The sequence below is a fragment of the Crinia signifera genome, chromosome 11, assembly GCF_055691185.1.
Source record: "Crinia signifera chromosome 11, ASM5569118v1, whole genome shotgun sequence".
NCBI classification, from domain to species: Eukaryota; Metazoa; Chordata; class Amphibia; order Anura; family Myobatrachidae; genus Crinia; species Crinia signifera.
The window spans coordinates 1,835,581-1,862,108 of record NC_139227.1 but is presented as its reverse complement, the minus strand read 5'-3'; the positions used below and the strand labels follow the sequence as shown (position 1 = coordinate 1,862,108).

The 26,528-nt window shown below is 41.0% G+C and overlaps 1 protein-coding gene across 2 annotated transcripts in view; it reads right to left on the bottom strand.

Moving 5' to 3' along the window:
• EHBP1L1 (EH domain binding protein 1 like 1) overlaps positions 1 to 26,528 on the bottom strand; it is a 99,313-nt gene that overhangs the window by 36,068 nt on the left and 36,717 nt on the right. Inside the window, exons 2-5 of one of the 2 annotated variants that reach the window (XM_083164978.1) lie at positions 25,561 to 25,618; positions 24,154 to 24,249; positions 15,506 to 15,559; positions 1,132 to 1,310 (exon numbers count right to left, since the gene is read on the bottom strand). In XM_083164978.1, coding sequence (XP_083021104.1) covers positions 1,132 to 1,310; positions 15,506 to 15,559; positions 24,154 to 24,249; positions 25,561 to 25,618 — 387 coding nt within the window. Of the gene's footprint in view, positions 1 to 1,131; positions 1,311 to 15,505; positions 15,560 to 15,874; positions 16,157 to 24,153; positions 24,250 to 25,560; positions 25,619 to 26,528 lie in introns of those variants that run through there. The other variant, XM_083164980.1, reaches the window with a different exon arrangement.

Below are 26,528 nucleotides of genomic sequence, written 5' to 3'. Positions count from 1 at the left end.
CCCATCACATACTGTACAGCCAGACCAAACTAGTAAGAGAGGGATGAGACACTGATGGCCCCTTCTGAGCCACACTCCAGGCTCTTGTCTTACAATCACTAGCAGGGATCCCCATCAAATACTGTACAGCCAGACCAAACTAGTAAGAGAGGGATGAGACACTGATGGCCCCTTCTGAGCCACACTCCAGGCTCTTGTCTAACAATTATTAGCAGGGATCCCCATCACATACTGTACAGCCAGACCAAACTAGTAAGAGAGGGATGAGACACTGTTGGACCCAGGACATCAGCTGTCCACAATGACTAATGGTGAAGTGCAACAAAATACATTTCAGTTATGCACAATTTAATTAATATGTGGTAGGCGTATAAACTTTAATAGAATTATGGCTACAAACTCCTATTATACATATATCGGACACAGCAGTTATCAGTTGATTGAACATTATTGGATACAGTATATAGGAGTATTAAAATCAAGTGTATATTTAAATACTATTCAGTAATTATTTCAGTAGAATTGATATACAACAATATTTTATGTCTTTAAAGTATTGTAATCACAATTTAGTTCATATCGTGCTTCTGTATTACTCTCTTCCATGGGGCCCAGCTTCTGTTATAGCTCTCATTACAGCACTGGCAATGAATACTATGATTTAAAATTCGAGATGTGCAGGTTCTGATTTACTCTGATTTACTCTGATTTCACAGCAGGATCTTATTGGCTATCCCTAATCACATGACAGTTGTTGACAGTTGATAGCCAATAAGATCCTGCTTTGAAATCAGAGTAAATCAGAGTAAATCAGAACCTGCACATCTCTATTTATAATACCTCGTAGTTTTTTTGACTATTAATATTTAGTTGCACATAACCTAATTAGTTGTGGGACATTCTGAAAGTGACAACAGTGACTTGAGAGGAAGTTTCATGAGGAACTGATTTTACTTTAAGTAACTGTAGATGCAGATAGTGATTTCCAATGCGTGAGCTACAGTATATGACACTTCCACGTACAGTAGGGGACATTTCCGACACTGATCAAAAAAAATATTTAAAATCATGCAAAAAGTTGTCTTCAACCCTAAATCTAAAATAACATTTGTTTTGCTCTATTGGACTCACGTAGCTTTGCCTTCTCGCAACAAACTGCAGGTGATGGTGACGGTGAGTGTTGCCGACACAACCTTGACAGAACGTGGGGTGAGTGCTAGCTTTACCTCCCGAGGAGCAGAACTGATGGCTGCAAACTTACGCAGGTCAATAGGGGCCACCGCTAGGAGTTTTTTGTGACCTCGAGATTCCTGAGAAAATATGGACAATACAAAACAAAAAGTACAATGAACATAAACATAAATAAGCAAATTAACCTAAAACAGCATTTTTAAAATATTTTTTTATATTGTAAAACAATTTGATTTAACATCAAGAGCGTTACTACCATAGGTACCAGAATGGCAGCTGCTATGGGTCTAGAGTGATGAGGGGATCACCTTCCTATTCAAATTACATGAGTTATATATACATGTTCCACCATTGGCTGATGTGGCTGTCGCTGTGGGTTACAGCGATTCCTTCAAGTCAGGTGTCATTACTGTATTCATTCTGTATGCCCTGGGAAAACGGTGCACAATCCTATGAATAATAATAACCTTGCCGTAAACATGATGTGACCTGTTATTGTTCTACCAAAATGTATATTGCATGACTGTCTGTTTGGTATGAATATCTAAGGTTCTATCTAAGATGGTATCTAAGGTGCTATCTAAGGTGTTATCTAAGGTGCTATCTAAGGTGTTATCTAAGGTGTTATCTAAGGTGCTATCTAAGGTGTTATCTAAGGTGCTATCTAAGGTGCTATCTAAGGTGTTATCTAAGGTGCTACCTAAGGTGTTATCTAAGGTGCTACCTGAAGTGTTATCTAAGGTGCTATCTAAGGTGCTATCAAAGGTGTTATCTAAGGTGCTATCTAAGATGGTATCTAAGGTGCTATCTAAGGTGCTATTTAAGGTGCTGCCTAAGGTACTGCCTAAGGTGTTATCTAAGGTGTTATCTAAGGTGTTATCTAAGGTGCTACCTGAAGTGTTATCTAAGGTGTTATCTAAGGTGCTATCTAAGATGGTATCTAAGGTGCTATCTAAGGTGCTATCAAAGGTGTTATCTAAGGTGCTATCTAAGATGCTATCTAAGGTGCTATCTAAGGTGCTATCTAAGGTGCTACCTGAAGTGTTATCTAAGGTGTTATCTAAGGTGCTATTTAAGATGGAATCTAAGGCGCTATCTAAGGTGCTATCTAAGGTGAGAACTAAGGTGTTATCTAAGGTGTTATCGTGTTATCTAAGGTGCTATCTAAGGTGCTATCTAAGGAGTCATCTAAGGTGCTATCTAAGGTGTTATCTAAGGTGCTATCTAAGGTGATATATAAGGTGTTATCTAAGGTGTTATCTAAGGTGCTACCTAAGGTGCTATCTAAGGTGTTATCTAAGGTGTTATCTAAGGTGCTATCTAAGGTGTTATCTAAGGTGTTATCTAAGGTGATACCTGAAGTGTTATCTAAGGTGCTATCTAAGGTGCTATCTAAGGTGCTATCTAAGATGGTATCTAAGGTGCTATCTAAGGTGCTATCTAAGGTGCTGCCTAAAGTGTTATCTAAGGTGTTATCTAAGGTGCTACCTGAAGTGTTATCTAAGGTGTTATCTAAGGTGCTATCTAAGGTGCTATCTAAGGTGCTATCAAAGGTGTTATCTAAGGTGCTATCTAAGATGCTATCTAAGGTGCTATCTAAGGTGCTATCTAAGGTGCTACCTGAAGTGTTATCTAAGGTGTTATCTAAGGTGCTATCTAAGATGGTATCTAAGGTGCTATCTAAGGTGCTATCTAAGGTGAGAACTAAGGTGTTATCTAAGGTGTTATCGTGTTATCTAAGGTGCTAACTAAGGTGCTATCTAAGGAGTTATCTAAGGTGCTATCTAAGGTGTTATCTAAGGTGCTATCTAAGGTGTTATCTAAGGTGTTATCTAAGGTGCTATCTAAGGTGTTATCTAAGGTGTTATCTAAGGTGCTACCTGAAGTGTTATCTAAGGTGCTATCTAAGGTGCTATCTAAGGTGCTATCTAAGATGGTATCTAAGGTGCTATCTAAGGTGCTATTTAAGGTGCTGCCTAAGGTGTTATCTAAGGTGTTATCTAAGGTGCTACCCGAAGTGTTATCTAAGGTGTTATCTAAGGTGCTATCTAAGGTGGTATCTAAGGTGCTATCTAAGGTGCTATCAAAGGTGTTATCTAAGGTGCTATCTAAGATGCTATCTAAGGTGCTAGCTAAGGTGCTATCTAAGGTGCTACCTGAAGTGTTATCTAAGGTGTTATCTAAGGTGCTATATAAGATGGTATCTAAGGTGCTATCTAAGGTGTTATCTAAGGTGCTATCTAAGGTGCTTCCTGAAGTGTTATCTAAGGTGCCATCTAAGGTGCTATCTAAGGTGCTATCTAAGATGGTATCTAAGGTGGTATCTAAGGTGCTATCTAAGGTGTTATCTAAGGTGTTATCTAAGGTGCTATCTATGGTGCTATCTAAGGTGAGAACTAAGGTGTTATCTAAGGTGTTATCGTGTTATCTAAGGTGCTATCTAAGGTGCTATCTAAGATGGTATCTAAGGTGCTATCTAAGGTGCTATCTAAGGTGCTATCTAAGATGTTATCTAAGGTGCTATCTAAGGTGCTACCTAAGGTGTAACCTAAGGTGCTATCTAAGGTGCTATCTAAGGTGCTATCTAAGGTGTTATCTAAGGTGCTATCTAAGGTTTTATCTAAGGTGCTATCTAAGATGGTATCTAAGGTGCTATCTAAGGTGTTATATAAGGTGCTATCTAAGGTGCTATCTAAGGTGCTATCTAAGGTGTAATCTAAGGTGCTATCTAAGGTGTTATCTAAGGTGCTATCTAAGGTGAGAACTAAGGTGTTATCTAAGGTGTTATCGTGATATCTAAGGTGCTATCTAAGGTTTTATCTAAGATGGTATCTAAGGTGTTATCTAAGATGGTATCTAAGATGCGATCTAAGGTGCTATCTAAGGTGTTATCTAAGGTGTTATCTAAGGTGCTATCTAAGGTGTTATCTAAGGTGCTATCTAAGGTGTTATCTAAGGTGTTATCTAAGATGGTATCTAAGGTGTTATCTAAGGTGTTATCTAAGGTGCTATCTAAGGTTTTATCTAAGATGGTATCTAAGGTGTTATCTAAGGTGCTATCTAAGGTGTTATCTAAGGTGCTATCTAAGGTTTTATCTAAGATGGTATCTAAGGTGTTATCTAAGGTGCTATCTAAGGTTTTATCTAAAATGGTATCTAAGGTGTTATCTAAGGTGTTATCTAAGGTGTTATCTAAGGTGCTATCTAAGGTGTTATCTAAGGTGTTATCTAAAATGGTATCTAAGGTGCGATCTAAGGTGCTATCTAAGGTGTTATCTAAGGTGTTATCTAAGGTGCTATCTAAGGTGTTATCTAAGGTGTTATCTAAGGTGCTATCTATGGTGATATTTACGGTGTTATCTAAGTTTTTGTCTAAGGTGCTATCTAAGGTGTTGTCTAAGGTGTTGTCTAAGGTGCTATCTAAGGTGCTATCTAAGGTGTTATCTAAGGTGTTATCTAAGGTGCTATCTAAATACCCTTTAAAGGCTAAACTTTGAAAAATAAAGTTTGCTTTTCACAGCGTCAGACCCAAAACCAGCTTTCTGAACCGCTGTATCAGCTGGTAACGTTGATATGGAGTAGACAATTTAGAACTGCCACAATCGTAATGTAGTAATTACACATACAGAAACGAAATACTCAGTTATAATACAGAATAATCCCACTTGATATGGATCTGTAGTTCACAATACTGAATGTATGTACAGTGTGTCCACTGCCGGATTTATTTATCATATGATGAATCATACTCAATGGCAATGACATCAGTGTCAAAATTATTTAGCATCTACTTAAGTTACCATTAAATATGATGTCTTCCGTGTTTTAGAATTATAATAAATAATTTTTCCTTCTCCTCTCACTGTACATAATAAAGATTATATATAACTACTGTTGGTGTAATTGAACCCCAATCAGTACAGTGTTATACTTATACACCTATAGGTATATGGACAGAGCCGGATTAACAATGGGGCTGATGGAGCTACAGCTCCAGGCCCACTCTCTAAATAGGCCCATTTTATAGCTGAGGGTCAGGGCTTTCCAACAAGCCTGGCCCCGCGTTGCTAGCCCCCCGGGAACCGGAGATACCGCCAGGCAAAGTTGGAACGTTTTCCCCATAGGATAACATGAGACCTGCTAATTCCGACCCCCACCTGGTTCCAACGGCATCACAGAAGCTCGAGGTTGATATCAGTCTAACTCAAATTGCTGGGTCTTCAATCTGATACCAGGTTGGTCCATATGGGTTCATTGGTTCTAGAGATATTGCGGGTAAACCGATTTTTTCATGTTTGAAATGTCATTTCATGGCTGTTCATGTTGTTTGAGGACAGATTTCTCTGGAACCAAATGGCCCAGTTTCACAGGACCAAAATCATTTGAAAATCATTCGAAGCCCACATGTAAATGGGTCAGTTGGCTCCGAAGATAATGCTGGTTAACTACCCCTAAAGTTTAAAGGGGGGGGGGGGGTAGTTTTCTCTCCTCACACCAGAAAATGCAGGAACTAGGCTGGGGTAATAGGGGCCAGCCCGGGTAAATCCCTGCATTTTCTGGTGTGAAAGGGGTATTATTTCAAATAGCCGGGACCTGCATTGCTCTGAATACAGCGGGGCAGCCCCCTGCTCTCTGCCCAGCTGTCATTTCTGCCCGGCGGCGGCTGTCCCCCAGTTACCGCAAGCATGTATTCCCCCTTGGCAATGAGCATGCAATCCCAAATGGCAATGAGCATGTAACCCCTGGCAATGAGCATATAGGTAAGCAGCACTTATGTAGCATAATTTTTAATAGGCATTATGGTGTTTGGCATAATACTTAATGGACATTATGGTGTGTGGCTTAACATGTAATGGGCATTATAGTGTAATTTTTAATGCGCACCTTTGGCGCGCAATGCCCATTTATGAAGCATATTGTGCATTATTGCTTAATCTGTTTGGTATAGTGTGTATTTTGGCTCAATCCATGTGGCAAAATTTTGCCTTAATCTGTGTGGCATAACGTGAATTTTGGCTCAGTCGGTGTGAATTTTTGCTCATTCCATGTGGCATAATGTCTAAGAGGCAAGTACAATATAAAGGGGTTACTCTTTTGTTGCATGATTTGTATAAGGGGTATATGGGGTCCGGTATGATATGCTGATGGTCGGAATCCCGGCGGTCAAAATACCGACGCCGGAATCCCGACCTCCGCAATGCCGACAAGGGGGGATGTGGATCGCTCCTCCTTGCGAGGGACACCCATAAAGGGACAAAGTGCATTGCAGTTGTCGGGATTCTGGCATCAGTATTTTGACCGCTGGGATTCCGACCACCGGCATGTTGACCGCATCCCGGTATATGGTGTGGTAAACTTAGATGACCACATAAAAGGTGCTGAAATGTTGTCTATCAAGTTTTGTCTTTCAGTATTCTTTTTATGACTGGAGTGCCGCCTCACCCCGCAAGTATCTTAGGATTTTAGGACATCGGCATCCTGCGGGTGCACCTTTGGAGGGCACCCGCCAATATATCTTCCTACATTTTTCCTATGCCAGCCTCCTGCTTTTTCCAGGCATATATAATTAGTTGAAAGTATTTACACAAATAGAGACCCATGAGCAGACCACCCAACCAGAACACTGGTCAAGCCCCCCACATTATTAAGTGCTGGCCGCAACCCCTATTATTGTGCATAATAGGCCCTTGATAATTTTCAGCTCCAGGCCCATTTAGACCTTAATCTGGCTCTGTATATGGAGAATTCATACAGAGGGTGACATTTAATTGGATGCGATTTTATCGCATTTTCCGAAACCGCACAATATCGCACTTTTTAAAATTGAGCCGGGGGATGGTTATACATAATGCCACTTATACATAATGCCACCTTCAGTATTGCCAATACATAATGCCCCCTGTAGTGCCACTTATACATAATGCCCTCTGTAGTGCCACTTATACATAATGCCTCCTGTAGCGCCACATACATAATACACCCTGTAGTGCCACTTATACATAATGCCTCCTGTAGCGCCACATACATAATACACCCCGTAGTACTCACTCTGCTCCCCTGTCCAGCCTCTGCCGCCACTGCTGCTGTCCACTGAGCGGAGCAGAGTGCATCACAGGCTTCTCCTATTACTCCGGCAGCCCATGGCCATTATAAATACAGTACAGGTTGAGTATCCCGTATCCAAAATGCTCGGGACCAGGAGAATTTTGGATAACGGATTATTCCGTATTTCGGAATATTTTAATATTTCAATGATGTATTTTGAAGTATCTTGCATTTATGCTGTATAAACACATAATATACACACAAATATATTTTATTACCACATAAAATACACACAAACATATTTTATTTGTTCAAAAAACAAGGTTTCAAAACGTGAAACAAAATGTGTGTACTATCTCAGCACTGAATTTGAATGGCAAGCAATCATTGTCTTGCACATATATAGTGCCAGTTACATATCATGTCCCCAGTGATGCTGTTACAAATGTCCCCAGTGAGTTTTTAGCAAAAAAAAATTTTTCACTTTCTGGAATGTCCGTATTTCGGAATAATTTGGATAACGGATATTCGGATACGGGATACTCGACCTGTACCAACTTGTGAGCCAACCTGAGCTTGCTGCCCAGCAGCCAATCACAAGTTCTGATTGGCTCCCGAGCAGTGTAGAAGGGGTAGAAGAAGCCTGTGCTCCTCTGTCTAGAAGCACAGCAGATGCTGTTTTGAAGCCAAAGGGTGGTCACACCAAATATTAATCTGAAATTAATTCCTCTTTTATTCATTCCCTTTACATTTTACACTTCTATTTGTGGCAGCAGTATTACTTTGCAGCATGTTCCCTCACCTGCCCTAAACCTTGGCACAGTACTGTAAATGTTATACAGTACTTCCGCCATACATAAGGTAGGACAACGCTCAGGACGATGTGTCCAGGGAGCGGGACAAATGTCGTACATGAAATGGAATGAAGAAGAGTCATCCTGGAATATTGGGCCTGATTCAGCAAGGCTCACTAAGCAGCAGTCATTTGTGACTCAGCAGCCCGAGGAAGAGGTGGATGATGACTTTATGTGACATCAGCCACCCGCCCCGGCAGCCTTTTGGATGGCCTATTTTGCCACTGGAACCCCGGTGATTTCATGGGGATGCCCTTAAATCCTGGGCACTCCCATGGTCCAGCCCCGTTTCCGCCTCCCTAGTGCCTGCAATGAACGGCCCAGCAAGTGTGCAACTCGCCGAAGCGGCTTGGTGCCGGGACTTGCACATGCCCAAACCCCATCCATTGGAGCTGGGGTCCTATTCAGATCGGTAGGAGTTCGAATAAGAAACCAGTATTTTATGTCACCTGTGTGAAACATACACAAAGCAGTTACGCCTCAGAGGCAGAGCGCTCACTCTGTACGACTACAGCTGGCTTTCACTTCATGGTTCTATAACTAAACATGGGAATACAGGGATTCTAAACCAGTGCAAAGTCTGTACAAGATGTCATATACCATGGAAGCAAAACACTTTGCACAAAGCAATTTCCAGCCCTTGGAATACTGCACCTTACCGTATACTGTACTATCATACCATATACTGTACTATCATACCATATACTGCACCTTACCATATACTGTACTATCATACCATATACTGTACTATCATACCATATACTGTACTATCATACCATATACTGCACCTTACCATATACTGTACTATCATACCATATACTGTACTATCATACCATATACTGCACCTTACCGTATACTGTACTATCATACCATATACTGTACTATCATACCATATACTGCACCTTACCATATACTGTACTATCATACCATATACTGTACTATCATACCATATACTGTACTATCATACCATATACTGCACCTTACCATATACTGTACTATCATACCATATACTGTACTATCATACCATATACTGCACCTTACCGTATACTGTACTATCATACCATATACTGTACTATCATACCATATACTGTACTATCATACCATATACTGCACCTTACCATATACTGTACTATCATACCATATACTGCACCTTACCATATACTGTACTATCATACCATATACTGTACTATCATACCATATACTGCACCTTACCATATACTGTACTATCATACCATATACTGTACTATCATACCATATACTGTACTATCATACCATATACTGCACCTTACCATATACTGTACTATCATACCATATACTGTACTATCATACCATATACTGCACCTTACCGTATACTGTACTATCATACCATATACTGTACTATCATACCATATACTGTACTATCATACCATATACTGCACCTTACCATATACTGCACCTTACCATATACTGTACTATCATACCATATACTGCACCTTACCATATACTGTACTATCATACCATATACTGTACTATCATACCATATACTGCACCTTACCGTATACTGTACTATCATACCATATACTGTACTATCATACCATATACTGTACTATCATACCATATACTGCACCTTACCATATACTGTGCTATCATACCATATACTGTGCTATCATACCATATACTGTACTATCATACCATATACTGCACCTTACCATATACTGTACTATCATACCATATACAGTACTATCATACCATATACTGCACCTTACCATATACTGTACTATCATACCATATACTGCACCTTACCATATACTGTACTATCATACCATATACTGTACTATCATACCATATACTGCACCTTACCGTATACTGTACTATCATACCATATACTGTACTATCATACCATATACTGTACTATCATACCATATACTGCACCTTACCATATACTGTACTATCATACCATATACTGTACTATCATACCATATACAGTACTATCATACCATATACAGTGCTATCATACCATATACAGTGCTATCATACCATATACTGCACCTTACCATATACTGTACTATCATACCATATACAGTACTATCATACCATATACTGCACCTTACCATATACTGTACTATAATACCATATACTGCACCTTACCATATACTGTACTATCATACCATATACAGTACTATCATACCATATACTGCACCTTACCGTATACTTTACTATCATACCATATACAGTGCTATCATACCATATACTGCACCTTACCATATACTATACTATCATACCATATACTGTACTATCATACCATATACTGCACCTTACCATATACTGTACTATCATACCATATACAGTGCTATCATACCATATACAGTGCTATCATACCATATACTGCACCTTACCATATACTGTACTATCATACCATATACAGTACTATCATACCATATACTGCACCTTACCATATACTGTACTATAATACCATATACTGCACCTTACCATATACTGTACTATCATACCATATACAGTACTATCATACCATATACTGCACCTTACCATATACTGTACTATCATACCATATACTGCACCTTACCGTATACTGTACTATCATACCATATACTGTACTATCATACCATATACTGCACCTTACCATATACTGTACTATCATACCATATACAGTACTATCATACCATATACTGCACCTTACCATATACTGTACTATAATACCATATACTGCACCTTACCATATACTGTACTATCATACCATATACTGTACTATCATACCATATACTGCACCTTACCGTATACTGTACTATCATACCATATACTGCACCTTACCATATACTGTACTATCATACCATATACTGTACTATCATACCATATACTGCACCTTACCATATACTGTACTATCATACCATATACTGTACTATCATACCATATACTGCACCTTACCATATACTGTACTATCATACCATATACTGTACTATCATACCATATACTGCACCTTACCATATACTGTACTATCATACCATATACTGTACTATCATACCATATACAGGACAAACTATCACATTTATTTATTAGCACACAGTGGGAGAAAGATGGGAATTAGACTTCACATGTGATGTTGCTATGGGCAACCAATCAGATCCTGTCTACTATGTTCTATAGGGTGCTAAATAAATAAGAAGTTGATTCTGATTCGTTGCCCATAGCAACATCACATGTGAAGTCTAATTTCCATCTTAGTAAATTCCCCCCAGTAGCTTTTATTTTGTGTCAGCAGCCAATAAACCTACCAGGAAACTGGAGCACACGGGGTAAGCCCTCAACTTAACATTGTAGATGATATATTTTCAATGATCTGGGGGTGAAATTTCATAGGATGAGAGTTTCGGAAAGTGAGGGATTTGGTAAGAAATCTCCAGTGGCAATCATTTACACTGCAATATCAAAGTGGTTTTACAATGATTGCCGCTTTAAAAATACTGGAGATTTCTCACCAAATCTCTTACTTTCTGATTCTCTCGTCCTATTACATTTCCCCTTTAGAGTTTTATTATGTAATATGGACACTCTTTGACTGCTATAAATAATATGGGAACTGTTTTGCACAGGCTTCTAATACATTTGTTACACTTTATATTGTAATAAAATATTTTTCTGCGTACTCACTTATTGCATAAATAAAAACAGACCAGCAATGTAACTCGGTGCTATAGCCAGTTCCACCGTACAGAGCACCGGATCAGAGCCATAACTAGTCATTTTGGTGCCATTAAGAGCATTGAGCCCCCACATATTTGAAATAGGGACATTGTAGGCCCTTACTAGGGTATTGCCGCCACACAGAGTGCAGGATATAATGGGAGCAGAACCAGCCACAGGTACCTGCTGCAGTGTATGCATGTTGCTAGTGGCATGCATGGCCACAGGAGGTATAACAGAACAGCTGCATGCTGGGAAAAACGTATGACAGTGAGTACAGCTGGGTCAGGTTATAGGAGAAAGACGGCTGTTTCCCAGTCATCCTAGAAGGCGCTACAGGCTCAGCTGTCACTGTCCAATCAATACTACTGTGTGGCATATTAAAGTATAAGTAGCAATACTGTGTGTGGAATAATGTATAAGGGGCAATACTGTGTAGCATAATGTATAATGGAGAATACTGTGTGTGGCATGATGTATAGGGAAAATACTGTATGAAATAATGTATAAGGGACAATACCTTGTGTGGCATAATTTATAAAAGGCATTACTGTATGGTGTAATGTGAATGAGGGGCATTAATGTGTGGCGTAATGTGAATGAGGGGCACTAATGTGTGGCATAATGTGAATGAGGGGCACTAATGTGTGGCGTAATGTGAATAATGGGCACTACTGCATGATGTGAATTGAATAAGTATCACTACTGTTGTGGAGTAATGTCAAAAAGTTGCACTACTGTGAGGTATAATGTAAATAAGGGGCAATGCTGGGTGGATAAATATGAATAAAGGGCAATACTGTGTGACATAATGTGAATAAGGGGCACTACTCCCGAAAACAGGATCAGGGTATTTTTAAAGGAGTTTAAGATGCCTGATTCCCCGATTTGTCTGTTGGGAGATCAGGATATTGCACAAATGAATAACTGATGTATGGGGGGCCATTAGTAAATGTAACTTTAATTACAATTTAATATATGGGAGCAACATAATACATGGTTTATTTAGGCAAAGAGAAACATTTATACAAACATTTATACAATGGGAAATGGGAAGTATATTAAAAATATGTGTTCCTAGAAACACATTAAGCTGATCTAAAAAAAAAAAGGAAAAGTAGAACAAATTAAATCAATAATGGACGATAATTCATTATGGAACTATATGGAGTGGAACAGAAGCAGGCTAGCAAGAAATGCAGCGGGAAAATGGATCGCTAAAGATAACAAGTTTAATCCCAAAATTGACATAGCAAGGAAAATAAAATCATAAAATGTGTCCATTAAACCATAAATTCTAAAAGACAAAGATAGAGCTAATCCTATATATACTTTTTAAATGAAAGAAAAGGTGCTGGGAAATAGGTTGTGTAGCCATTGTCCATGTACACCTCATATATTGCTTAAAAATTAAATCTTCCCCGACAGCGTTGAGCAGGGTATCTCGGCAGAACGAGCCCGACATCCAGGGCCGGTGTAAGGTTTCTCGGAACCCTAGGCAAAACATCAACCTTCTGCCCCCTCAGGAACATAACTCCCAGAGGCAATGGGGACGCCATCCTCCAGATTAACAGCACCGGAGGGGCACCTGCATATACAGCAGCACCTGTGCGGTTCACAGCGGGATCCATGTGTGATCACTGCTCTTACACTAGAGCTCTGTGGTGCACCCACATAGTTATATGGCTTTATCCCAGGATCCAGACTCAGTGGTGCCCCCCAAGATCCTGGCACCCTAGGCAGCTGCCTAAAGCTGCCTAGTGGTAGAGCCGGCCCTGCAGACATCACAAGCTGTCGGGCTCTTTCTGTCGAGAACGGCCGGGAAGTGACGAGCTGCTGGCTGCAGCTCGTCTCTTCCCTTGCCGCAACTCGCGGCCACGCCCCCTTCTCGCTCCCCAGCAGCCGGGACATTGAATACCATGGTGGTCGAGCAAGCTGTGACCTACACATTGAATACCCCCCTAAATGTATCCGGGACTGTAGACGTCACTTATTTAATATCATTAACATAGATCAGTAAAGTAACTGGAGAAAGATTAAGACAAAAACTGGAACATGTATGGCAGGAATTGGAATGGATAAAGGTAGCTCTGTGTATAAAGGCCGGGCTAATAACTTGCCACTTATAGATTTAAATGGAATATAACTGGGGAAATAGAGACAGCAAAGGACTAGCAATAGTATACTGTGTGCCAATAAGCAGCTGCAAAGGCAAAACAAGTTTGGGGATTACAATGTTGTTCCTTATACGTCTTCACCTCACCCCTGTCTGCTGGCTTGGTCTATGTTGGCAGGACTACTTATAAGAGTAATGGAGGAATTTACCAGCCATTTGCGGAACATGTCACCACCTACCGCATTGTTACTAACTGCACATCACATGTACTAACATATGCAATTAGTAAGACAGCAACAGGCTCCCAATAACAGCTGCCCTCTGCAGTGAGCGCTGGATGCTGGACTTCCAGGTTTATGACCAGGGGTTTGCACCTTCCCAGAGTGACGATGGTTTCCATGGGGGATGCCGGAAGGGAAGAATGCAGAAAGAAGCCCACAGGCTTCTATAGGGTGACTACAGCATTAGCTGGTGTTACCCTCTGCACCAAAGCCTGGGCTTAGTACATACGGAAATGTGGTAAAATCCCTGAAAACAGCTTTACCGCATCTTTCCATTTGTATATCCAGCAAGGGAATTGCACACAATGGAAAGTAAGTACAACAGCCATGAACTATGTACAGTAATTGTGCCATAATTAGGACTCCCTTATAAATATGGCTTACGGGTAACACCGCTATCATTTGTTCTTTTCATTTAATCTTCCAGGTACTGGAAATGAAATTGTTTAGGTCAATGAACCCATCAAAATATCAGCTTAGGTCCCTGCAGAAAATGTATTGTCGGCAACACAAATAAATCCTAAAGTAGCGCACGCAGAGGAGAGAGACTAGGCACAATATTACTAAGCCCCTCTCCCCGTGGGTCAATGGGGAGGGATCGGCGCCAAAATGATGCATGAGGGGGCAAGGCTTCCTAATATTGTACCTGCTCTCCTCCCATCTACTGCATGCTGCTCCTCCTAAATGTACTGCCTTTGCCCCTGGATGGGGTATCCTATCTCCTACATCAACTCCCAAAATATATAGTTGTTCAAAATTTGCCATAACCCCCCGTATAATTTGGGATTGAATTTGATTGCATGTCATACAAAAACACTGACCCAACAGCTATTCTTGCCAATACCTACAAATGCCCAGCTTTGAATATTGCAATTACTCTGTAATCTGTACACTGATTTGGCTTGTGCACACAGCATGCATGATTGTGCACTAATTAATCAGGGCACATTTAATATTCTGTGTTGCTGCAAATCGCTGTAACCAGGAGCGACCCAACAATGAGGATGGCTGGTGCACTGTCACCTCAGGAAACGGGATCTGGATTATAGTGAACTATGAACTATGAAGAAGGTCCTTTAAAATTTGCATTTGTTTTCCTTAAATTAGCATCTTCATATCATTAATCGGAAATATATAATTTTTTTCTATTGAGTTATGCAAATGATGGATATTTGTGTTGTGGTTTCTATGTCTGCCTTAGACAGTATAATTATGAAGATGTAATTACATTCTGTACATTGATGTTACACTACAATGAGGGCCACAAATGGATAACTAGAAGATTATTAGCAAACAGCTGAGGACATCCAGGAAAAGGTCACATCAGAAGTCACACTTACCCCTTCAACCTGGAACGTCCATTCTTTCTCTTCAAAGTGATCAGAATGTGGGTCCTGGGACAAAGACATAAATAATCAAATGTAACATTTCAAATGCCAGTAACCTGCTCTTCCCCTCACACCTGTACTTTGGTTTAAAACTCTATCATTTTCACTGTGCCTAATTCCAGCTGCAGATTTAGGGGTAGATGTAAAAGTGTTGTAATGAGGGAGATACGGTACCAGCATCATTATGTGCGCTGAGACCATTTCTCCCCATGTATGAAAGATAGCACACTGATATGCAGGAACAAAGTACAGTATAAACGCCCAGTACAACCGTTCCAACAACTGCAGGTGTCATTGCCCATACACCAAAGCAGGGCATACCTGTCCTTGGCAACGGGAGCTGCCGGCTCTGGGATGCACAGGAGATGTTACTCTAGTAGCGAGAGCTCACGCATGCCCAGTGGTGCCAGTCAGGAGCAGAAACAGCACATCAGCACCAGAGGCGTAGGGAGGGCGGAGCCACCGGAGCTCATGCTCCAGGCGCAGATTGGTCAAATGGGGCCACTGGCCCGCCCCCCCTCCGCAAATGATCCCTGCACAGTGCAGAAGTTAAAGTATCTACTAAATAACGGGCAGCGTGCGCCGGCAGCTGCCCTCGGCGCCTGCCTCCTGCCCTGCTCGCCCGGTCCCTGCCGCCAAGCATCACAGACGGTGAGGCCGGGCGGCGGGCTGACACTCCTATGTCCTCTCTCCTTGCTGCTGCTGCTGCTGCTCGGTCCGGCTTCCGGGCAGCGCAGCGAAGCTCTACAGACTCCTCCCAGAGTCACCTGCCTGAGTCTGCTAGAAGGTGTTCTGATGCCGCCCGTGACGCCAGTGGCGGAACATCCCGGCTGATGGGTGGCTTAGTGCCCCAATCCAACAAGCTCACCACTGTAGTAACTATAGCCGGGTCGTGTGTCTGTCTGCTGCGCTGGATGTTAGCACGCCCCGCTCCTCATCTCTTCTCTGACTGCTACTGCTCAGATGCCGGTTACAGCGCTGTGTGCTGATGTCACACACAGTGCCGCACGAGCAGTCAGCCATGCAGAATCCTGGCTGCGCTGTTGCTGGCTACTGTGCCGGGCGTCTGATGTTACCTAGCAGCACACCCCGCTCCTCATCTCTCTCTGCTGCTACTCAGACGCCGGCTCCAGCGCTGTGTGCGGAGGTGGTGACATCACCAACAGTGCCGCCATGGACATAAAACGAGGGGCTGTTGAAGCTAAGCACACCAGAGAAAAAGTCAGTTTTAAACTGTTCTAGAATGGAACTGAGTCTCAACACCAGCAGCTTTTCCCTGATTGGAGACTCACAGCCAAGCTACAGTGCACTGGACTGGGGGGCACAACAGCAGTGTGAGTAACCCAAAACCCAGCTCATTCCCATTCTGTCACTGCAGGAAATTAAATAATATATCAAATGTATCCCTCAATTCACACCCAGTGGCATAACTAGAAATAATAGCGCAGCAGGTCCTGTTACAGCGTCTTATATAGCGCAGCAGGTCCCATTACAGGGTGTTATATAGCGCAGCAGATTCCGTTACAGTGTCTTATATAGCGCAGCAGATTCCGTTACAGCGTCTTATATAGCGCAGCAGATTCCGTTACAGCGTCTTATATAGCGCAGCAGATTCCTTTACAGTGTCTTATATAGCGCAGCTGATTCCGTTACAGTGTCTTATATAGCGCAGCAGATTCCTTTACAGTGTCTTATATAGCGCAGCTGATTCCGTTACAGTGTCTTATATAGCGCATCAGATTCCATTACAGCGTCTTATATAGCGCAGCAGATTCCGTTACAGCATCTTATATAGCGCAGAAGATTCCATTACAGCATCTTATATAGCGCAGCAGATTCCGTTACAGTGTCTTATATAGCGCAGCAGATTCTGTTACAGCGTCTTATATAGCGCAGTTTATTCCGTTACAGCGTCTTATATAGCGCAGCAGATTCCGTTACAGCGTCTTATATAGCGCAGCAGATTCCGTTACAGTGTCTTATATAGCGCAGCAGATTCCGTTACAGTGTCTTATATAGCGCAGCAGATTCCGTTACAGTGTCTTATATAGCGCAGCAGATTCCGTTACAGCGTCTTATATATTTCAAATGTAACATGCCAACACATGTTAGCCACGCCCCCAATTCATTCCCAGGGGGGGGGCGCGAAATATGGCCTTGCTCCGGGCACCATGACACCTAGCTACATCGCTGATCAGCACTCTTGGAATATCGCGACGGTATAATCCTTGATGGTATATAGCCAATGTTGAATACTTTTACCATTGATGTCATATAGGCTGATGATTTCCCGCCATTGATGGTAGATATATGCCTGATGTCGTCCGTCCCCCCTCACACTTCCCCTTCCATGATGGTTTCCCGCCATTGATTGTAGATATATGCCTGATGTCGTCCCCGTCCCCCCACCCTCACACTTCCCCTTCCATGATGGTTTCCCGCCATTGATGGTAGGTATATGCCTGATGTCCCTCACACTTCCCCTTCCATGATGGTTTCCCGCCATTGATGGTAGGTATATGCCTGATGTCCCTCACACTTCCCCTTCCATGATGGTTTCCCGCCATTGATGGTAGATTTATGCCTGATGTCCCTCACACTTCCCCTTCCATGATGGTTTCCCGCCATTGATGGTAGATATATGCCTGATGTCCCTCACACTTCCCCTTCCATGATGGTTTCCCGCCATTGATGGTAGATATATGCCTGATGTCCCTCACACTTCCCCTTCCATGATGGTTTTAGGGTTTCTGCTGCTACAGATAATGTTAGCAGACAGCCGCGCGTCAACCCTGACCCGTACACACAAAGGTTCCACCGCTTTTACAGGCTGATCACAGGTCAGCTCCTCCCCAGGCTCTCACATTTAAGCAGCCCCAGACTTGGCATATGCCCAGAAAGAACACTGTTTAAACCATTGATGGCTCCACACAAAATAGTTATGTGGCATTGATGGGTTGTGTCATCATCACCATTGTTGGTAACCATTAATGCAGGCACCACGGATGGCTATACCTATGCAGACTGCCATCCCCACACAGGACAGTGGCGGCAGAGTTTTTTATTAGTTTTTTATTTAAAGCATTAGGATAATGCAACAAAGATAGGGTCAAAAGGAACAACCAAGTTTCAGACCATATGGTGCCTCATTTCAATAGACCAAATATAACCCAATTAGGTGCGAGGAAGAAGGGGTTAACTAGATGGTGATTTGGCTTCACATTTTGGACATCTATTATAAGTCTTTACAATTTGAATATTACTCTTTGGGGATTATAAGCATTGTGATATAAGAGTGAGAGTTTATCGCACCCAATCTGCGGTCTAAAGTGACGGGATTGGGAGGTGGGGTATTCTTTTTTATTTTCACAGGGATCATGCCCAGACAACCTGAACAACCAAAGTGCTGGGCATGCCAAAGGGTCACTTTTCGCTCATTTACGCTCGCCACCTTAAGATACCGTAAGCTTCAATGTTGGCACCAGCAGCTGTTCACGCCCGAACAGAGCAACTTAGTAGCACAGTAACATAATAATTAAGGCTGAAAAAAGACGTTAGTCCATCGAGTCCAACCTATGTAACTTGTACCTACTCACTGGAGAAAGTCATATCTATAGTGTGCACTCAATTTATTACCTATGATGACGCCTAAGTCCTTCTCTACAGCAGAATTCCCTATAATAACTCTGTTTAGCCTATAAGTAGTTTGTTCATTTTTGTTCCCATAATGAATAACTTTACATTTTTCAACATTAAACCACATTTTTCACGTTTCCAGTTTAATTAAGTCACTATGGGCTGGATGTACTAATCTTGAAAGTGATAAACAACCAGCCAATCAGCTCATAACTGACAATGCCACAGGCTGCGTTTGAAAAATGACAGGTATGAGTTGATTGGCTGGAGGTTTATCAATTTCCATTCTATCACTTTCTAAGGCTTAGTACATCTCGCCCTCTGTAGTGTATATATATATATATATATATATATATCCTCTTATGAGTAATTAACAGGGAAAAAGGGGATTGTGGGAGGGGCTGTGCACTAGCTATTGGGTATCCTGTATAGATACACTTCACAATATATGGGGTCTAGACTAAAAAGTCTTTAATGACAATGACTCACATGGCGGTGCTCCCCTGAGAGTCTATATGTAGTAAAAAGAGGAAAGAAAGGCACTCTCTTTATTGGGGGGCACTCTTATATAAAAACATAACTTAGAGTGCCCCCAAAAAAGAGAGTGCCTTTCTTTCCTCTTTTTGCTATATCCTCTCATGAGTCAATTTCCTTACTCACTTTTGTGTCATCCACAAATATTGCAATCTTACTCACTATGGGGTATATTCAATGCTGCCGGCGAGGGGGTTTGTATGGCGAGGATGGCTTGTTTCGGTCAGAGGACGGCGAGGATACCCCGGAACAGTGAATTTTGCCACAATTGCAGCCACACTCACTGTTTCCACCTCACTGAAAAGAACCAGCGAGGTGGACACCGTTAAATATTCTGACAGCAAACTATCATCACTGCTCGCCCTATAGCTTGCCATTAGAGGCTCACTGTCACCATTGAATATACCCCTAAGTCATTACCTATATCATTAATGAATATATTAAACAAGGTGGGTCCCAATACTAAACTTTGTGGGACTCCACTTTGGACCTTACCCCTGTTGGAATGTATGCCAATTTCCACCACTCTCTGTACCCAATTGTGCAACCAGTTTATAATCCAATTACAAATTTTATCTCCTAACCCTAAATTACCTAGTTTTGTTATTAACCTTTTATGAGGCACCGTTAAAAGCTTTGGCGGAATCAAGAAGTATTACATCAACAGATTTCCCTAAATCCACCCCCTTACTGACTTTCTCATAGAAGCCAATTAAATTAGTCTGGATCGTTCTATTTTTGATGGACCTTCTCCTGATCTAAGAAATTTTGAAAACTATCTCTTATTATTCCTTCTAATATTTTCCCCAAAATGGATGTAAGGCTGACCGGTCTATCATTTTCCGGGTTAGTTTTGCTACCTTTCTTCCATATTGGTACTACTTTAGCTTTACGCCAGTTTTTTTTTTTGAGATTATTGATTCCTCGAATATCAGACATACAGTAACGGTAGTGCTATGACAGAACTCAATTATTTTAGTAACTCTCACTTTCTATATATAGCGTCGGCTTCTTGTCACTAATATTTATTAACACTGTAGTATTTTCACTGGTGTGCTGCTCTGAGCTTTATAGCTTATGCTGTTTTTTTGGGGGGTGCCGCAACCTGCACCTAGATATAGCGCTAGAGCCCCCCAATTTACAGAGAAGCCTTGACAACGGCGTGGGGGCTTACAAATAAATGTGCACAAATATATGTAACCAATATCGTTGAATTATTTTATCATGTAGTGTTCTAGACTTGTTCGCAATATCATTCAGCGAGCTGGGGGAAACCATATACCCTGATACCTATGAGATCAAAATCTTCCTCCAAAACTAGGGTCTCTTGTTCCTCCATTTTACCATTTAAACTCCTATCATTGAGGTAATGGCATTTCAGCTCATGTTACAGCTGCAGAAGGTTCCTGAAATGGTAAATTAGTATCTCAGACAATAATTGTATTTTGTTGTGTCACTCCCATACTCCGATTGTTTACCTTTCTCCCCTTGCTTCCTCCCCAATGTAGCTGTCTTTGCCCTCCATTCTACACTCATTTATTGTCAACTTGTTGGGCACCTGGCAGTGACAGCTGCTGGTGATAACAATTTAATCTTGCCCTGTAATGAACATTTACTGTTAAATGAGAAAAATGTTCTTTCCATGACATAATACCTGTAGAGGCTTTCAAGTAGTACACTGGAAAAAGTAACAGTTTTAGCGCATGGAACTGTTCATCCGCAATATAAGTGGCAATTGTACCATCTTCTCTAGGGGGTTGGACACATGTACTGGCATCAAATAAAGAGCATAGAGCTAGCAAGCTGCTTAACACGAAAGAATGCCAGATTATGCTGGTGAGTATTCTAATGATCTGGCTTTCTTTCATTCATGTTAAGCAGTTTGCTAGCTCTACGCATAAAGAGAGAGGTTTACCAGTAGATCTGCCCAAGAGGTGGAAGGCTGCCCGCCCGTGTTCCCATATTATGCCAACAAATGAAGGGGTAGACACCACACTGTTCTGAAAGTCAAAATTCTTTACCAGGGGCTTCGCCTCATTGTAAAATGTGAGGATTCAAACAAAAGTTTTTATGCAGCAACAGGTTATTTTTAATTGTTACAATACATCGGTTCAAAGTATAGATGTGATATCTACTGTGTTACATAAGCTAACATTAGACATATTCACGTACAGTATAGGCAGTATTTATGCATAAACAGTAGATACGCATATATGTTGGGGTTTAAAGCGTAATCAACCAGTCACTTACTCTGTATAGTAGTCACTTACTCTGTCTAGTAGTCACTTACTCTGTCTAGTAGTCATTCATTCTGTATAGTAGTCACTTACTCTGTATAGTAGTCATTTACTCTGTCTAGTAGTCATTCATTCTGTATAGTAGTCACTTACTCTGTATAATAGTTACTTAATCTGTATAGTAGTAATTTACTCTGTATTGTAGTCATTTACTCTGTATAGTAGTCACTTACTCTGTACAGTAGTCACTTACTCAGTCTAGTAGTCATTTACTCTGTATAGTAGTCACTTACTCTGTATAGTAGTCACTTACTCTGTATAGTAGTCATTTACTCTGTATAGTAGTCACTTACTCTGTCTAGTAGTCATTCATTCTGTATAGTAGTCACTTGCTCTGTATAGTAGTCACTTACTCTGTATAGTAGTCACTAGCTCTGTATAGTAGTCACTAGTTCTGTATAGTAGTCACTTACTCTGTATGGTAGTCATTCTGTATAGTAGTCACTTACTTTGTATGGTAGTCACTTACTCTGTATAGAAGTCACTTGCTCTGTATAGTAGTCATTCTGTATAGTAGTCATGTACCCTGTATAATAGTCACTTACTCTGTATAGTAGTCAATTACTGTGTATAGTAGTCACTTACTCTGTATAGTAGTCACTTAATCTGTATAGTAGTCACTTACTCTGTATAGTAGTCATTTACTCTGTATAGTAGTCACTTGCTCTGTATGGTAGTCACTTGCTCTGTATAGTAGTCACTTACTCTGTATAGTAGTTACTTGCTCTGTACAGTAGTCACTTACTTTGTATGGTAGTCACTTGCTCTGTATAGTAGTCACTTACTTTGTATAGTAGTTACTTGCTCTGTATAGTAGTCACTTACTTTGTATGGTAGTCACTTGCTCTGTATAGTAGTCACTTGCTCTGTATGGTAGTCACTTACTCTGTGTGGTAGTCACTTACTCTGTATGGTAGTCACTTACTCTGTATGGTAGTCACTTACTCTGTGTGGTAGTCACTCTGTATGGTAGTCACTTACTCTGTGTGGTAGTCACTTACTCTGTATAGTAGTCACTTACTCTGTCTAGTAATCATTCATTCTGTATAGTAGTCACTTACTCTGTATAGTAGTTACTTAATCTGTATAGTAGTAATTTACTCTGTATTGTAGTCATTTACTCTGTATAGTAGTCACTTACTCTGTACAGTAGTCACTTACTCAGTCTAGTAGTCATTTACTCTGTCTGTATAGTAGTCACTTACTCTGTATAGTAGTCACTTACTCTGTATAGTAGTCATTTACTCTGTATAGTAGTCACTTACTCTGTCTAGTAGTCATTCATTCTGTATAGTAGTCACTTGCTCTGTATAGTAGTCACTTACTCTGTATAGTAGTCACTAGCTCTGTATAGTAGTCACTAGTTCTGTATAGTAGTCACTTACTCTGTATGGTAGTCATTCTGTATAGTAGTCACTTACTTTGTATGGTAGTCACTTACTCTGTATAGAAGTCACTTGCTCTGTATAGTAGTCATTCTGTATAGTAGTCATGTACCCTGTATAATAGTCACTTACTCTGTATAGTAGTCAATTACTGTGTATAGTAGTCACTTACTCTGTATAGTAGTCACTTAATCTGTATAGTAGTCACTTACTCTGTATAGTAGTCATTTACTCTGTATAGTAGTCACTTGCTCTGTATGGTAGTCACTTGCTCTGTATAGTAGTCACTTACTCTGTATAGTAGTTACTTGCTCTGTACAGTAGTCACTTACTTTGTATGGTAGTCACTTGCTCTGTATAGTAGTCACTTACTTTGTATAGTAGTTACTTGCTCTGTATAGTAGTCACTTACTTTGTATGGTAGTCACTTGCTCTGTATAGTAGTCACTTGCTCTGTATGGTAGTCACTTACTCTGTGTGGTAGTCACTTACTCTGTATGGTAGTCACTTACTCTGTGTGGTAGTCACTCTGTATGGTAGTCACTTACTCTGTGTGGTAGTCACTTACTCTGTATAGTAGTCACTTACTCTGTATGGTAGTCACTTACTCTGTATAGTAGTCACTTACTCTGTATGGTAGTTACTTACTCTGTATAGTAGTCACTTACTCTGTATAGTAGTCACTTACTCTGTATAGTAGTCACTTACTCTGTATGGTAGTCACTTACTCTGTATGGTAGTCACTTACTCTGTATAGTGTAGCTGTGATGTCCACATTTTCGGGAACAGGCCAAACAACAGATCCACGGAATGGGTTCTTGATCCCAGGCTGCCAGCTATGAGCCTAAGACAAAGGACATATGGTTATAGTTTGCAATTTCTGCGTGTCATACCGAGAGGCACATAGAAGGGACAGATGAATAAGAAAAAGAAGGTAAGATATTGGAGTTATAAAAGAAAAATGTCATTTGATTGAGTTTTTAAATATTATCTTTCTCATTAATAATGATTAACTGTGGCACCGAGGAGGCTTCTTAAACATTTCACAAATACAGAGTGAGTACTATATGGGCATATTTCCATAACCGCAGACAGATGTAGACCCACACGGAGACACAGATGTGCTGTCAGCAACCGCATCACAAACCTTCCATAAGCTGAATATAATGCCCGCTTCCTTGGGGAGAGGCCCAAAAGTACAAGTGCTACCCCCAATCCTAAACAATGGATCCCTCTAGAGATCAGTCTGTGCACTCAAATTACACATCATTCATATGTTACATTATATGGCGCAGGGCTATGCTTTACTTTCTACAGGTCATTGCTGTTACTAATCTGGTATTTAATCATGCATGGACATATATATATATATATATATATATATATATATATATATATATATATATATATTAAGGGGCCCAGCCCATGCAATCAAAGAAACACAAAAAGGTGGAAAAAATAGAAAAGGTGATAAAATGGATAGTGATAAACAACCAGCCAATCAGCTACTGTCATTTTTCAAACATAGCCTGTAACATGACAGCGAAGAGCTGATTGGCTGCTGCTTTATCTGTCTCCACTTCATCACTTTTTTAAGCTTGGTGCATCTGACGGGATTTATTAAAGAAAAATGCGATAAAAACCCAGTTTTCTGGGTTTTCGCTGCATTTCCTAATAAACTAAAGCCCGCTCCAGTGGGGCCCCATTGTGTAGGGTAACATAGAAGCCTATCCACAGCATTGTCAGTGTGATCTGACACGTCTCCCATCATTTCCTGCGGCTGCCGCCGTTTATCGGCATTACCATCATCACGATGGGCAGGGGGTGTCCCGCCCAGACTTCAACACTATCCATGTTATAACCTTTCAAGCTTACTACATCTGGGCCTTTGTAAAAGATACTGAATATGGTTCACTGGAATCTCAATGCACTGTACTAACCGCCTATGTACAAAACCCAGAACTTATATATTGCAGATTGCAGCGGTGCACAATTCTACATATAAAACTACAAAGAGCAAGTGTCAATTGTAAATGATATCCTACATTATTACGTATCCATGCCTTAAACTAAAACAATGAATGGCAGATGAAGAAAGAATGATAAGAGGATGGATGGAAGAGCAAGAATTGAAGGCACTACCGGATTTGGGTACCTTAGAGGAGACTCTTCTGTTTCTTCTGGTCCACACAACGACAACTTTATCTGGCTGCCTGGAAGTAAAAAGTAAACGGCAATGAGTAACAGTCCAGAGAAAATGCTGAGGAGTTTGGGAATTAGGGCTGTAACCATAGCATAGGGGTGCGTGCAGGAGCCAACACAGGGACTTCTCCCCTCTGCCGACTCTCAACGCCTCCACTCCTTCCTCTGAGACATTGTCTTCTCACCTGGTCGCCCAGGTAACCACTCTATGTCCTGATTGGGGGGGGGGGGGTGTAGGCCATAATGTGGCAGAGGGTCTCAGAGTGGAAAACCCGTGTTGGCTCCTGCGCATGCTTGTCAACTGGAGTAAGAGAAACAATGCTGAAAATTGTACAACATCCCGCCACCCATCGGGAAAATGCTAATCGCATATGTGCTAACACATTACAGATTGAGTATCCCTTATCCAAATAACCGTTATTCAAATTATTCCAAAAATCATAGTTTCCTGATATGAGTGAGGTGCGCTACAGAGAAGCTACACTACCACAGCGTGTTCCACAAAGTGATCAAATTCGACCTGTTGAAACTTACACATATATGAATTTTTTTCCCACATACCCATAAATTGGGACGGGAGCACCACTGAGAACTTCGCCAGGAAACACCAGGACCTCAGAGAAACTCCAGAGCTAAGTATTCCTCACACCATTGTTGCTCAGTTTACACCTTGTTGACGGAGACAAAGCGCCACAACACTATACATACATTTTCCCAATTTTAGTCTCCCAAATAATACACTAAATTATTAGGCGCTTATTAAAATACACAACAATATAGTTAAAATAAGTCTAATATATATTCAATTATATGAAAAAGAATTTAAGCTGCAGGCTTCTAGTGTGTTGATGTCTACACACTTGTTATTTTGGCGCTGTTTAGACTTTAGGTACAAACAGTGTCAATTTATACGAGTATAGA